This window comes from Gouania willdenowi, chromosome 15 (genome assembly GCF_900634775.1).
Source record: "Gouania willdenowi chromosome 15, fGouWil2.1, whole genome shotgun sequence".
Classification (NCBI taxonomy): Eukaryota; Metazoa; Chordata; class Actinopteri; order Blenniiformes; family Gobiesocidae; genus Gouania; species Gouania willdenowi.
The window spans coordinates 26,471,163-26,485,998 of record NC_041058.1 but is presented as its reverse complement, the minus strand read 5'-3'; the positions used below and the strand labels follow the sequence as shown (position 1 = coordinate 26,485,998).

The following is a 14,836-nucleotide window of genomic DNA, read 5'->3' as shown; positions in this document are numbered from 1 at the left end:
ATCTGCAGATGGTGGGTTTAGTCACTGGTGAGGCTCTGACAGACCAATGAAGAAGCTTGGTTTATGCTTGTATTTTTGAACCTTTCCTTCAGATGTTCTTTTTTTTTGGCAGGGTGAGTTAGAAAGTGCAAATTAAAATACTTTTAGGTGTAAATAAAGAGTAAAAACACACAGACCATCTAGCAGAGAAATGCTTCACAGGACAATGTTCAAACTGTTTAAACCCTCCTTAAAGGCACAGTGTGTAACTTTTGGCCACTAAGGGGCGCTAGACCGGTAACTTTCATGCAGGCACCCCAGCCCTTAGAGCCAATTCTTATCCTGAAGTTACGGATCTGACTTGCTGACTTCCCTTACTAATGAATCCACGTTTAACAGAACTATCATGGTGATTAGTGCACCATTAACCCAACACAAAACTACCATATTGCGCTCTTTTGGCTGTAAACACAGGCTAAACTTGTGTCAGCTGCCCACAGCAATGGCGCCGGGTCGGAAAATGCCCGTATGTTGTGACATCACGTGGGGACTATATATATCTGAGCCTGTGGTCACGTGACTGCTGTAAAGTGAAACGCTCTCCAGGCATTCTCCAGGTCACATGACCTGGCCAAAGAAGGTCCATCTCTCCAAACTTACATAGTCGGTATTTCAAGAGGGAAACCCCACTCGAAGCATTGATACTGTCAAGTGCTGTATATTGTTCTGAAGAATCATTTAAAATAACTCAAATGGGTCACAAACTCCATTATGTGCCTTTAAATAGTAGTGGGGGCAATTAGGCAGTTAGGCACACCTCACTCTCTCAGCAATACTGACAAGTGACAGTGTGTTGACAAAATAGGAGTTCATGACCTATGGACTCAGACCACTTTGTAAATAAACTAAATAACTGTTTCCGATGCTACCCTGGTCCACTACACCTGATTGTACTGGGTAGCTCCTTCGCAGGCTTTCTACAGACCAGACATCTAAAACATGCTGAATATGTGTTCTCCAGGACCGGACACGAGCAACCCCGCTTTAAATACACATAAAAACCACACACACATGGTGTCACTGAACACAGTAGTGCAATAGTGTCAAACAGGACTCTGCAGTTCATTCCTACCGTGGTTGCTTCTTCATTTACAGTCTGATGGCTGAAGGGAGGTACAAGTTCCTGTATAATTGTTATTGGAGAGAAGTCTGTCAGAGAATAAACTTTACAGTCTCTGTAGAAGGTGGTGGAGAATATGGTTTGGGTTATCTGTGATGTTCAACAGCTTTTCCACTACATCGCAGTTTACAGAGTGTTCTGTTTGCAACCATTTAGAGAGCAGGTCATTTTAAGCAGCTTGTTCAGTAAGCAGGAGTCATGAGGCCCAATGTTCCAGTACAGAACATCATAGAAGAGTGTGTATTTTATCGGTCCACCACAGATTGATTAAAGAAAATCACCAACAATTTGCCGCACATGTTCAGGCTGTTATTAATTGAGAAACCCAGTTATCTGTCCGGCTCCAGTATGAACACAACCTAAACCAGGTCGACTATGCCTTTTTTCTATCAAACTTCCCATTAATGTTTGGAATAGTCAGAAATATTTCAAATATATTAGTCAGAAAGGAACAGCTCTTTAGATATGCAATCAATTTTGTATAACCAACTCTGCATAAATAATTTCATTTTATGGAGACATTGCAAGAACAAATGTGGGATTTTCATGTCTGAAGGAAAGTCTTGAAAAAAGAGATTCAGATCCTTTGACTTACTTGATGCAAAGTTGTGCAAGTTTATAATTCACCCAAAGAGATGTATTACTGTATGATGTATGAGCACCGTCTCACAAGAGATCTTTAGAAAGATGAATAATGCAATACCGTTTCTTTCTGCATGTGAGTTAAGACCATCTTTCATAATGATTTTCATCTGTTCCTAAAAAAGCACAAAGTACTGCCATAAACTGTATTAGGCTTTTAGGGTAAAAGCGAGTAGCTTGGGAAAGGTTACATAATAAAGGGGGAGACATCCTCAGGTTTTTATCTCCTCTCTCTTTTTGTCGTCACGTATAGAAGCAATCTTTCTATTAGAATTATATTTACTGTATAGTTCTGTGTGGTAGAAAACTTTCACATTTTAATTTGATTATTTCAGTTTTTGCCAACTTGTGGAGGTTAAGCAACATCACCTCTTAACGAGCACATTGTAAGGATGAATCCAGGTCTGTTTTTTTAGTTTTTTCATTACAAGCACACATAAATTATCAGGGATTCCTGCTTTCCTTCACCATCCTAAAACATGTATCTTACATGAAGTCTATTAGCCATAGGATTAACCTGGCCTGCTTTGTGCTTTTAATTGTCTCAAGAAAAAAGATTTATGGATAAGTTTATCTGTCCTACTGCAGTATTTTAACAAAATTTGTACTCATGTTACTTGACCCATTCTTTGTTTTCCAGGTGTGTTTTAACTTTATCTCTCATGCTCCTCCTTTGCTCTTTCACTGCAAAAATAATAGCTCAGCAGATTTGAGCGTTAGGATGAGCAATGCTTTTGGGATTCAGAATCATCCCCAGCAGACACAAATGTTGGGTTATTTACAGAATTGCTCAGGGAGGTGAATGATTCCACCACACTAGTCAAATGTCCACGCATTACCCCAATACACACAAACACATTTTTTCTTCTTTGGTGAGTGACTCCGCCTTAAAGCTGCAGTATGTAAAATCGTGAGATGCTCAGACGCTCCACATCCAAACAGCAAATAGATTGTGTCTGTTCTTTCCACGATGAAAAACGTTTTCAAGCTATTTATCCCGTCTCTTATCTCTCTCTCTCTGACTTGGTATGTGGGGCAGACTGTGCACGGACTCAAAGCGGATCGTTCGCAGTCCCCCACATACAGAGTCAGAGGGACCTCCGCAGAGCCCGGTCCTCCTGAACACGTTTGTGCCTTTAAACTGTTGCTTCTCCACCTCTGTCTTCATTTTTGCCCTTGCTTTGCCTTGTAACTGCTGTGCCAAAAGCCGTATTAGAGACTTCTGCTGTAATATCTGCCATCACACTTTCACTACTCTCAGTTCACGAGCGCACATAGACTTTTGACGAGCAGCCTATAGTAACAGACAAAATAGCTCTCGAATCGCCCTGTTGGTAGAACAATCTCTGATTGGCAGAAGTCCAACGTCATGCTCCTGTATTTCTAAAGCTAATTTCCAGAGAAGGAGATGAAATTCACTGACCACTCAGAACACTTTGGATTACAATATGCTCAAAGATGATTATGGATGTTTGACCAAATGACTCCAAAAAAAACTTACATACTGCACCTTTAAGTGGAAGTCAATTTGGAAACCTCTTAATTGACTTTTGCAGCATTGTTGTGTTTCCTTTCCAAACAGACCTCCACCTTCTATTGCCACCTGTACACCTGCACTCATATTTTCCCCACTCCTCACTCCTGCACCACACCTTCAACCCCCCACCACACTTAGATGCGGGCACATTGGAGCATGTTTTATAGCTTCAAGGTAAATCTCAATTTCATCCTGGATTCCCACAACACACCACCTGTGAAACAACATCATCAGTGTTTTAATGCTAAGCACCTTCACAATCTTCCTTTTCACTCAACTCACCTTGTCTTTCCTCTGGCCTCATCAAAATGTAGATTCCACATGGTGGTGATTGTTCAGTGAGTGTGACTACCATTAAATAACCCATTAAATTACCACAGAACTTCACTGTGGATGTGACCTAGATCTGAGGTTATATCCAACAGTCGGCGTAAAGATGCTATGCTGGGAAATTCTTCATTAAAGAGCTTCTGTGAAATTGGTTTTGGCACCAAATGCTGAAATTTAAAAAGAGGCAGACTTTACAATATGTGTGATTTGCTTTGGACTTCATTGGGATCCATTTTAAGGGGCCCAAAGCTCATTTCTCAGATGTGAAAGAGCCTTCTAAGGAGTAGTTACTTATGCATCAAAAAGAGGAGGGGAGTCTTTTAATGAGAACAGCATGGTAGATCGCCTAGAGGGACTTTTAAATGTAGTTCTATCAGTTTGACTTAAGTTAGCCTTCTACCTGATTAGCTGGTTTCAGAGAGAAATTAGAAAATAACAATCCAGCACTTTTTGTTGTGATGACTAAGTCTTTAAAAAAACATGCATTTAAAAACCTTAAATGATTTGAAAGACAAGCATGTTTATTCATATTTCAGGGAATTTTAAAACTTGTAGTTGTTCTTCTACCCAAGTATCGGGATTCAGTACTGCATATGTGTGGTTTAAACTATTTCTAATGATCTTTGTTTAAGGATTGCTTTCATTGTAAACATATAATTGGCTCTGACATATGTGACTAAAAATATGTGACTATATGAGGCCTATACTGAAGGCGTTGTAACATCACAATTAAAGTTTTTTTTAGTACTTTAAAACATCTCGAGTTTTGCATGTATAAAACGTGTATATTGAGATTAAGTTTAGTTCATTGTGTTTTTATTCATGTATTTGCCAAACGACATGTTAAATTCAGGAACAAGTTAGAGAACATAAGAGAAATGGAGGAAAGGGACAAAAATCTTCATTTTCAGAGAAAATAGTGTTTTTTTTTTTGTTGCTAAATATAATAAAGAAAGCACTCCATGGTTCAAATAACCAAATCAGAGGTATTAAAACAGTAAACTTTGTCTTTTTACAGCATGTTTTACAGCAGAGCGCCATCTATGTTTGGGGGTGTGGAATTCCAACAGCTGATTACATACTGGTTTTCTTTGGCTATAGAAGCGCTTTTGTTATTGGTTTAAGTCAATGCATTACATGTTGGCTACTCAAAGGTTCCATATCATGCATTTTTCACCCATCTCCATTTGTTCTAAAAACCCCAAAAACATAGTATTTGAGGTTTATATTCCCAAACTTGCCTGTTTTCCAGAGTTTTAGCCCTCAAGCTTAGATTTTCACAAAGTCCTCTTAGTACCAAGTATATCCTTCTAATTATAGAGGGATCATCAGTGTTATTTACTTCCTGTATCAGCAGTTTTAATGTCATGACTGATGGCTCCATAATCTCTGTCATCTAGAGTAGTTCTGCCTGACTATACCTGACTTCATTAGGTGACAGAACAACATCCATGGAGCTCATCTGGCCAAACTAAGCCCATAAAAATTTAATTGAAAATGACCAAATGACATTATTTGCATTTTTATCTACTCAGGTTATAGCCGGTGAGCAAGGATGCTGCTTAATAAGGGCAGAAGTAAAATTTAGTCCGACATGGTTTTTCTAATGTCGTTCAGTGAAAGCTTCTCATTATTTCTCTGCCAGTGGTGGCTTTGTAAATTAGTATTCTGTTAAAGTGTATTCAAAGGTGTTTTGACTCATTTCATTCATTATTTTCATACAAAATTAGCATTGATTTTCTAATACTAAATCCTGCTGTCATGTTTATCAAATATGACATGTCCAGCTCCTCTTTATCTCAGTTTTATTGCATTTGTCACTATTTCAAATGAATGAAAGGCCATTTACTTGCAAGTGACAGTGCATTTGTCTCATGATGAATGAGTGAATGACATTTGACTAAATTTGAGATATGGTTCCAGTTAAGTGATAGATTTCTGATTGCTGTTCGCTCCATTCTTCCCGTCATTCACTGAAACATTCACTGTTTACCCTAATTTCTCTGTTAACAAATCCTCTCCATGTGACAGTGCACTGCTGCACAGATGGAAATGTTAAATCTTAAAACAGGATTGTTCAGCAGTCATATGACTGGGGAACAAATCAGCATTCATTTTATGTTCAGTTGGGGTGAGACGATGTGAGGAAGCTTAGCAGTGGCTAAGGCCTGGGTTTTTGATTTCTTTGCATTCTAAAATACAATTCATAGACATGTTGGTTAAGTTAAAATAGTGTCTCCTACCAAGCCCCTTTAGAGTCACTGAAGGATTTATTCTGCAGATTCCATAATAAAAAAGCCAAATTTAACTTACACCGTTGAGACTTAGCACGTCTCCATATTGAGAAACTCAATGAAAAAGCAACTCTAATTTGTCTGTGGGTATTGCATCCTAAGTGGGGCACAAGCCAGTGTCATCCATATGCTATTCCTGGGTATCAAAATCAGAAAGAATCAGTTTAAAACAGCACGCGTAACAAAAAACAAAATACAAGCCAGCAACAATAATAATAATAATGATGATCAGTATAAAGGATAAGTGATAAATAAAGGATAGATAGAGGATATATGATAAATATACAGTATATACAGTGCAGCAAATAAATGCAGAGGATTGTGTCAGGAAGGACATCCAATGTAAAACATATGCCAAACTAAACATATAAATCACTCAAATGACTTCCATGCCAGATCAGTCAAGGCCCAATGTAGTGAGACTGCTAAGCAGGTAGGGGTTCTCGACAGAGGTACACAAACATATTGTTTGTTATGTGGCTTTAAAGGCCAAGTTGGGTTCAGTCCAGTGAAGCTATGAGGCCTGTTCCTCCTAAGCAGCAGACTGCCAATCCTGTCCTTCCAGCTGCTCTCATGCAATACATAAAGTAGCTGTGATTAATCACATGTGCCACACCTGTGATGAATCAAGAAAGTCCTTCTCTGACCCATATCTCTCCACTGATTCTCTCGGCTTGCTAACCATACACCACACCTGGGTTACCAAGGAATGTCATTGGTGCTGTTGACCTACAGGTACAGGTGGAAATTTGACTACTGTTGGCCAAAGAAGAAGAGGGGTCAGGCGAGTTCATCGGCAAAGAGAGAAGAGGAAAGCCAAGAGTGTAGGACTGACAGTAGGGACACTGAATGTTGGACGATGACAGGGAAAGCTAGAGAGTTGGTTGACAAGATGCAGAGAAGACAAGTAAATATTCTATGTGTACGGGAGACCAGATGGAAACGTAGCAAAGCTAAGAACTTAAGGGCAGGGTTTAAGCTGTTTTATCATGGCCAGGATAGGAGGAGAAATAGAGTAGGAGTTATCTTGAAGAAGGAAAGAAGAGTTTGTTAGGGATGTTCTGGAGGTGAAAAGAGCATCAGGTGATAAGTTTGAGGCTAGAAATTGAAGGTGTGATGCTCAATGTTGTTAGTGGTTGTGCCCCACATGTAGGATAGAAGAGAAAGTGACGTTAAGTATCACCAGAGATGAGAGAGTGGTGATTGGTGCAGGCAACAGATGTGCTGAGTAACGGATGGACCTTCTGTGTTTCTATCCTGGATAGAAACACAGAAGGACAGATGCTGATTGACTTTGCAAAAATGATGGAAATGTCTATAGTGAACACTTTCTTTGAGAAGAGGCAGGAACACAGGGTTACCCAAAAAAGCAGAGTTAGGAGCACACAGGTGGACTACATCTGGTATAGAGGATGTTATCTGAAGGAGATCAGCCACGGCAAAGTAGTGGTAGGTGAGAGTGTAGCCAGAGAACAGAGGATGGTGGTATGTAGGATGACTGAAGAGGAAAAAGGCAGAACAGATAATTAATTGGCGTAAGTTGAAAAAAGAAGGATGTTTTCTGGTTTTCAGGGAGGAGTTGAGACAGGCTGTTGGTGGTCAGGAGGTAATTCCAGATGACTAGACAACTACAGCTAATGTGATCAGTGGTCAGGTAAGAGCGTGCTTGGTGTGTCATCTGGAAGGAAAGTAGATAATGATACTAGATGGAGGTAAGGAAGAAGTGCAGAGGTGCAAACAGAGGGAAAGCTTAGTTAAAAAGAAGTGGGACACTGAGAGGGGTGAAAAGAGTACAGGAAGATACAGTGTTAGGTGAAGCTAGAATAAAGAGGAAAGGACCTACACAATGACTTGTGTACAAGGTTTGGATAGTGAGGAGGGAGTGACTGATTTATACTGGTTGACAAGGCAGATAGATAAGGGAAGGATGTGCTGCAGGTCGGGTGATGAAGGACAGAGATGGAAATGTGTTGACAGAGGCTGGAAGTGTGATGGGAAGATAGAAAGGGTATTTTGGAGAGCCAATGAATGAGAAAAACAGGAAAGAGCGAGGAGTAGAAGAGGTGACTTGTTGTGGAACAAGAAGTAACAGACCACAAAGGCTGAAGAAAGGCAGGCAATGAAAAGTGGAAAGACAGTTAGTCCTGATGATATTCTGTAGCTATGGAGGTATAGAAATGTTTTGGAAAGATGGCAATAGAGTTTTGGATGAGGTTCTTCAACAGGGTCTTGGACAGTGAGAGGATGCCTGAAGAAAGGAGAAGTGTGCTGGTGCCCATTTTTAAGAACAAAGAAGACTTGCAGAGTTGTGGCAACTACAGAGGAATAAAGTTGGTGAGTAATTCAATGAAGTCATGGGAAATAGTAGTGGAATCCAGGTTAAGGGCAGAAGTGAGCATTTGTGAGCAGCAGTATGGTTTAATGTTGACACAGAAGTACAGAGAAGGTCAGAGGGAGCTGCATTGTGTCTGTTGATCTAGAGAAAGCTTATGACAGGGTGTCCAGAGGAGCTGTTGTTTTGTATGAAGAAGTCTCAAGTGGCAGAAGAGTATTAAGAACAACTTAAAATCAGAGTTATTGTTGTGCTTCTACCGCTGCTTGGTGGAGTCGGTGCTGAGCTGCGGACAATACAGTTTTTTAAGATTTTTATGTCCTGCACTATTCTATTATTTTTGCAGTTTTACAACTAATTACCTTTGCATTACCTTTTCTTTTTCTGCTGTTTGCACTGTTTCTTTTCACTGCTGCTATTTTTTTTTTAATTTTGTTGTGCTTCTGAATGAGGAACAATGACAATAAAATGATTCTGATTCTGAGGATGGACAGTAAATTTATCGGTAGAAGGAAGCTGTGGTTGGAATTCAGTGAAAGAGAACATAAAGTCAGTTGGTGTGAGAGAAGAAGATGCAGAGGATAGGGTTAGATTCAGTCAGATGATTCACTAAAGTGACCCCTAAAGGGAACAGCAGAAAAGAAAAAGAATAATTTGTCTGTGGGTGTCTTTCTGTGTGTGGGATGCTTCATTTATCTGTGATAGCCTTCGATTGGGTGGAGAATGACTTTCACTTTTTGTTGGCTTTAGATAAACGTCAACCAACCTTTATAGATTGCCCAGTATATAACTGAGAACAGATAGATAGATGGTAAATTGTTTGGTTGCTTATTGACTATGATAAAGTACTGTAATGTAAGTTTGATGCACTCAAATGGACTTTTCCCAGTAACTTCTTTTTTTTTTTCTTTATTGGATGTATAATAACCAAAAAAATGTCTTTCTTAAAGTCCTATAAGAGAAAATTGAAAAAAAAAGTATCTGCAGTGGTTTTAACTATATAGAGGAGACCAGCAATACATTATTTTTGTGAAACTCAAGAAAAGTCTCCTCCACAGCTTTTATCTTGTCTTTTTTGTGCATCAGCTGTTTCATATTCCCTCTTAACACAGTCATTTAACAGCCAACAAATACTAAGCCCACTTGAAAGAGTCAGAAGGCAATATGTTTTCTGTCATACTTCACATACTGTAAACAGCAAATGTGCTGTTATACATATTTTGGTTATATTAGCACATAGCTTTAATAGCCACTGTGAGCTCATTTTGGATCAGGTTGCACCTGTCAAATCTAATCTGGTGATAAAGCAGCGTGTCCCTGGATTAATGATGAGTCTGCATGTTTATGCCTCTGTCCATCCACTCTTTTCATTATATCCATGTCTTTTAAGGCTTTTATTACATAGTGTTGGCTGTACTCCGGGCCGCCGCCATGTTGGATTATGTCGTCACCAGCGCGTCATCGCCGCAAGTTGCACATGCGCAGAATGACTCAAATAACTGTAAAGAGGTCTTATATTAGTCTATTTTCTTTTTAAAGTGGTGTTTTTTGTGTCTTTAGACTCCAATTACATTCATGTATATAATATGTTCCCTACAATATAAACAGGTTCACAATATAATTATTTTTTATAGTTTCTGTTTCCACTGTATCCAGAATAATAATAATAATTCTCAACAAGAACTATTGATTGATTTGTCACATGACTCTTCCAGGGTTTGAGTTTGTTTTATTTAGTTTCACATCTACCTGTAGCTCTTTGTTTTTTACACTGCTGACAACTTGTTTGTAGTTTTATTTCAGAAAGTTTCACTTTTACAGTTACAGTTGGAAACCTTTGTTAATTGAATATCCTAGTTACATTACAGTAACCAAATTAAACTATATCAACTAAGTGAATTAATAAAAATAACCTGTGTAAAGGCTTTTTCAAACTAAAAAATTATCTTGTGAACTCTGTGACCTGTTGACCTGCACAACTCAAAATATCAGAATCAAGAATCATTATTTCTTGGTAGAAATGCTTTTAAACACTTGCTGTACATTCAGCTGACATAAAAATCTTGTTTTCAAATATGTAGAATAATTATGAATTTATCAGTAGCAGTAGTAGTTTTAATATTTTAGTTAATTTTTTGCAGGCACCTTTGTTGTCCGTCAAATGTATTTATAATAACGTAAAATTAAAGAGAGAATGTTATTTAACTGTTGAACCTTGTCATAATTGTATTTATTTATATATTTTTTTCAAATTGAAAAATAAAATGTTTATGGTCTTGGTCTTGACTCGGTCTCGGCTCCCGAAAGTCGTGGTCTTGTCTTGGTCTCGGTGCATTCTGGTCTCGGGCAAGTTTTGGTTTCAGATAGTGTGGTCTTGAACACAACACTACTTGATACCATAAACTCTATTGTTTGTCCTGCTGCTCCTCTTACACTTGTGTTTTGTAAAGCTGACAGCAATGATTTTCGAAAGTTTTTTATCGATAAAATCCAGGGTATTAAAAATTAACTTCAAATGCTCTCGCCTTGCACACCTGGTGCTGTTGAGCTTGTTCCCCATGAGTGGTCTTCTTTTAGCCCTGTAACACAGGCCGATGTTTCAAAGTCTTTCAACCAAAAGAAAACCTTCTTTTTGTGCGTCCGATGTTCTGCCCTGTAGACTTTTTGTAAAATTATCAATGAACTCGGAGGCTGAGGTCTCTGGATCAGAACCTGCTCATGGTCCCTCGTACTCGTTTCAGGACCAGAGGAGATCGCTCCTTCCAGGCCGTCACGCCGACGCTCTGGAATGATATTCCGCCTTCCTGGCACTCACTTGATTCTGTTGATGTTTTTAAGAGCAAACTGAAAACCTATTTGTTTCAGAAAGCATTTTAATTCCAGTGGATTAAGGGTTGTTTTATGACCATCATGTTTTGTGACTGTAAATGTACTTTGTATTTCTATTGTAATTCTGTGAAAGGTGCTATATAAATAAACATTACTTACTTACTATAGTGAGTGTAACATAGCCATGTCAATGGGTAAAGACAGGTTTTAGTGGTGATACAAAAATCAAATTTGTGCTACTATCAGATGACAGATTATTGTCCAAGAAATATCAGTCATCCCAAAATGTATAGGTTTTTTTTTTTTTTTTTTAATTTTATTTGAATGATTTATGTTTCATAAAATGAAACATTTACAGCGTGAAGTTCTATTCAACAACAGTCTTCTTCATTGGACTCTTGCCCATATGCAATGTAATAGCTGTACTATTCAATAACGAAGACTTGTCAAACAAGTGTGCATTCCTTCAAGTAAGAATTATTTTATATTCATATTTAAATTGAAAAATGAAAGAGCAAAACATACATTGATTTCTACTGTCATGTTCACTCTCCATCTCACCTGTTGGTCTGCCTCTACCCCTCCCCCCTTGTTTTCTGCTTGTCTCAACCATTTCATGTTCCTGCATTGCATATAAAACTAATAGTAATATTACTTCAAAGTATGCAGTATATCAGTACTAGAATGAAGTGTAATTAACTTGTTTATCAATGTTTTGTCATAAATTTAAATATTTAATCCATTCGAACACCGTGGCTGCTTTAATGGCTTTAACAGAGACATTTCAATAAATACCCTACCCACTTCCCCTCGAATCTGCCACTACAGAAACGCACATAACGTTTACTTAAATTTAAAGACGGAGAATCACTCTCCATGACTTTTTCAGTTCATAAACGATGCTAACAACCATTTTCAAACAATCTGTGGAGGCAAATTTCAGCATCCTGCCTTTATAGTGAAGAAAAATGACTGTTTCGGTCATATCACTGGCTGCTACGCTAAAAAGACACAGCAAGGAGGGGAGGGGCCTTTTCTACGAGCATGAATCAGTTTTGCTACAGACGTCTCGCAAATATGTTGCAAAACCCAAGCAGAGCAAATTCACACCAGAAAAGTAGTTTGTGTTTCTGTAGCGGCAGATTGGAGAAGTTGTAACCGGAGAGTTGTGGTTGTAAACGATCATTTACGCAAGTAATTAATAAACGTGAATAAATGTTGGATTACACGTTTGCAGCGTTCACTTTATTTGTGTAAATATCAGTCTATACATTTTTTCCCATCATTTGTGACATGAAATGTATTTCACGCGTGGATTTTTTATGCACAAGCTCACATCACATTCTACAAGCTCTCACATTTTAGAACATATCTACCTTCATAGTAAAACCAGATGTTTGGTCACCCTGTTCTCATTAATTATCTTAACTGTAATGATTCTTGCATGTGTGAGACACTCATTTACCTGATCCAAAATATCCACTGGTAAGAGTTAGGGATCTTTTTGATTGTACCAAATGAAAACCTATGCAGCAAAAACTTAATAAACGGTAATCTGAAACTACTACTACTTTTATTCTTTTAAATGAGACAATACTATTTGTTTTGTAGCTATATGTGAGCTTATTTTATAACTTCATAATTTTAATTATTATTTTATTGTCTCAAAATACACTTTCTTAAAGGCTGCCTCTGTTGGTAGCATTGTGTACACTCACTAGACTGGAGATTTGATTTTATTGTAAAAAAAAAAAATGGCTTTACAAGCAATATTTACTGAAGAGCGGAATAGATTATATCTGAAACTTAAATCTAGATTTATGGTTTAGAGGCATTGCTCCGTGGGCCACAGTGGTGTTAATCTGGGTGTGGGCATTAATGACACCTACTTCCGCCCTCCTTAATTTGAATACATCATCCTTGTGCACTTTCACATCTCAGTGAATGTGTGTTTCATCACCGATGATGGATGAACATTCTCACTCTGTGGGATTTGTACATTGAAAAATGGCCAGAGCTACTCACCAAGATGGCTGCACCACCTCCTTCATGCTGACTTCTGTAATATAACGTTTCTTATTTGATGAGGCAGTGGATGCTGCAGGACTATGAGTTTAGGACATTAATCAGCCAAATACTGTTGACGAACAGAGCTCAATCTTTACCATTCTGTTAATTAGAGAACTCCACCTTCTCACTCATAACCACATTAAAAACGTACTTCCTTACTGTCTGCTCCTGGCACTAATGAAACTCGGATGTGTGCAGTCTCGGAGGCGGGGATCGACTTACCTTCTGCTCTCTGCTCTCCTTATGCTTCTCAAGGACACTTCCAATTAGCGCCTGGTGTGTGGTACGCTTACCTCGGTCCCTAGGCTTCTCCAGTTGGATTGAAGCCCTTTAATTGGGTGTACCAGGTTGCCTGAACGGTTCAAACAAGCCTTTACCCGGTAGAGAAAAGTGTGAACATATTTTTAATTTTCCTCTTTCACTTCTGTCTCCTCACTTTGTTTGCCTTTTTCCAAAGTCTTCAAACAATGTTAGATCTGTTTTTCAGTCCAACATATTTTAGGAATATTAAAATAAGCAGAAACAGAGATATGTGTACAGCTGGCTTTGAAAAAACTATCACGCGCTCATACCTTTCAACGTGATTATCATTTATATTCAGATTTGGTATTCACAGTGCACAGAGCATGTCCTCAAACCCAACTGATAAGGAGCTGCTCAGTCTTCACCAGTTCAACCGTCACTGTAATGCTCTCATCTCAAACAACCTTCATAATTCAAAAGCTCTATTTGATTCTTCCGTTTACTTTTTTACAACAGTGCCCTCACAGCTTGCAGTCATCGTTTTAAAAAAAGCTCTGGAAATAACCTTTGTGTGACATTGAAGGGCTTGATGCTAAACGTTACCATATTTCTCTGGAATTACAGTATAATCCTATTTGACGCTGTTCAGGCAGGCAACATACAGAAAGGGTTCATCTCTCCTTTTGCTCTCTTTGCAGGTTGGGGTTGTGCTTCACTACTCATCGCTGTCAACCATGCTGTGGCTCGGAGTGACGGCCAGAAACATTTACAAGCAAGTGACCAAAAAGCCCCCACAGAGCCAGGACGGCGACCCGCCTCCTCCCATGAAGCAGCCTCTGTTGAGGTAAAATACCTTTACACAATCATCTTCTCTGATCGCTTTTACATGAGAAACACAAAACACACGTATGTGCAGGCTTTGTGTACATAATTGTGTGTGAACACACAGTTTTTTTTCTTTAGTTTTCTGCTTCTTAATGGTGTCATAGTAGCAAGACTGGATTTGTGAGCTGAAATCTGCAATATGACAAAAATGTACACTTTGTATTGGAATTCTTAACAAGAATGTGTCAAATGTTTCAAATTTAGGAAAGACAAAATGGCCCTAAAATGCTTTATTAATGATTGAATTTCCTTATTAGCCATCAGCGAGTTTTATTGGTTGACAAGGCAGAAAAATCGAACCAAAGTAAAAAAAAAATAAAAAAAAAAATATATTAGCACTTTGATTTAATGGTTTATTGATATTTTTGTAATAAGGCAAGGCTAGACAAATGTTTTTTTATAGCGCATTTCATACACAAGGCAACTCAATGTGCTTTACATGATCAAAAAGTGAAAACATTCAACAGTAAAATCAGCGTCAAAAGATTTTTAAATCATCAGTAAAAACATTTAAA

At 38.3% G+C, this 14,836-nt stretch overlaps 1 protein-coding gene and 1 long non-coding RNA gene across 4 annotated transcripts in view; both read left to right on the top strand.

The window, feature by feature from the left end:
* The window catches only part of adgra1b (adhesion G protein-coupled receptor A1b), a 264,689-nt gene that overhangs the window by 227,829 nt on the left and 22,024 nt on the right, over window positions 1–14,836 (top strand). For all 3 annotated transcript variants that reach the window (XM_028469085.1, XM_028469087.1, XM_028469086.1), the window contains one exon: window positions 14,135–14,280. In XM_028469085.1, coding sequence (XP_028324886.1) covers window positions 14,135–14,280 — 146 coding nt within the window. The remainder of the gene's footprint in view (window positions 1–14,134; window positions 14,281–14,836) is intronic.
* Window positions 6,685–7,441, top strand: LOC114477038 (uncharacterized). The gene is made up of 3 exons (XR_003675657.1): window positions 6,685–6,697; window positions 6,839–6,845; window positions 7,338–7,441. It is a non-coding gene; the product is annotated as an uncharacterized LOC114477038 (long non-coding RNA).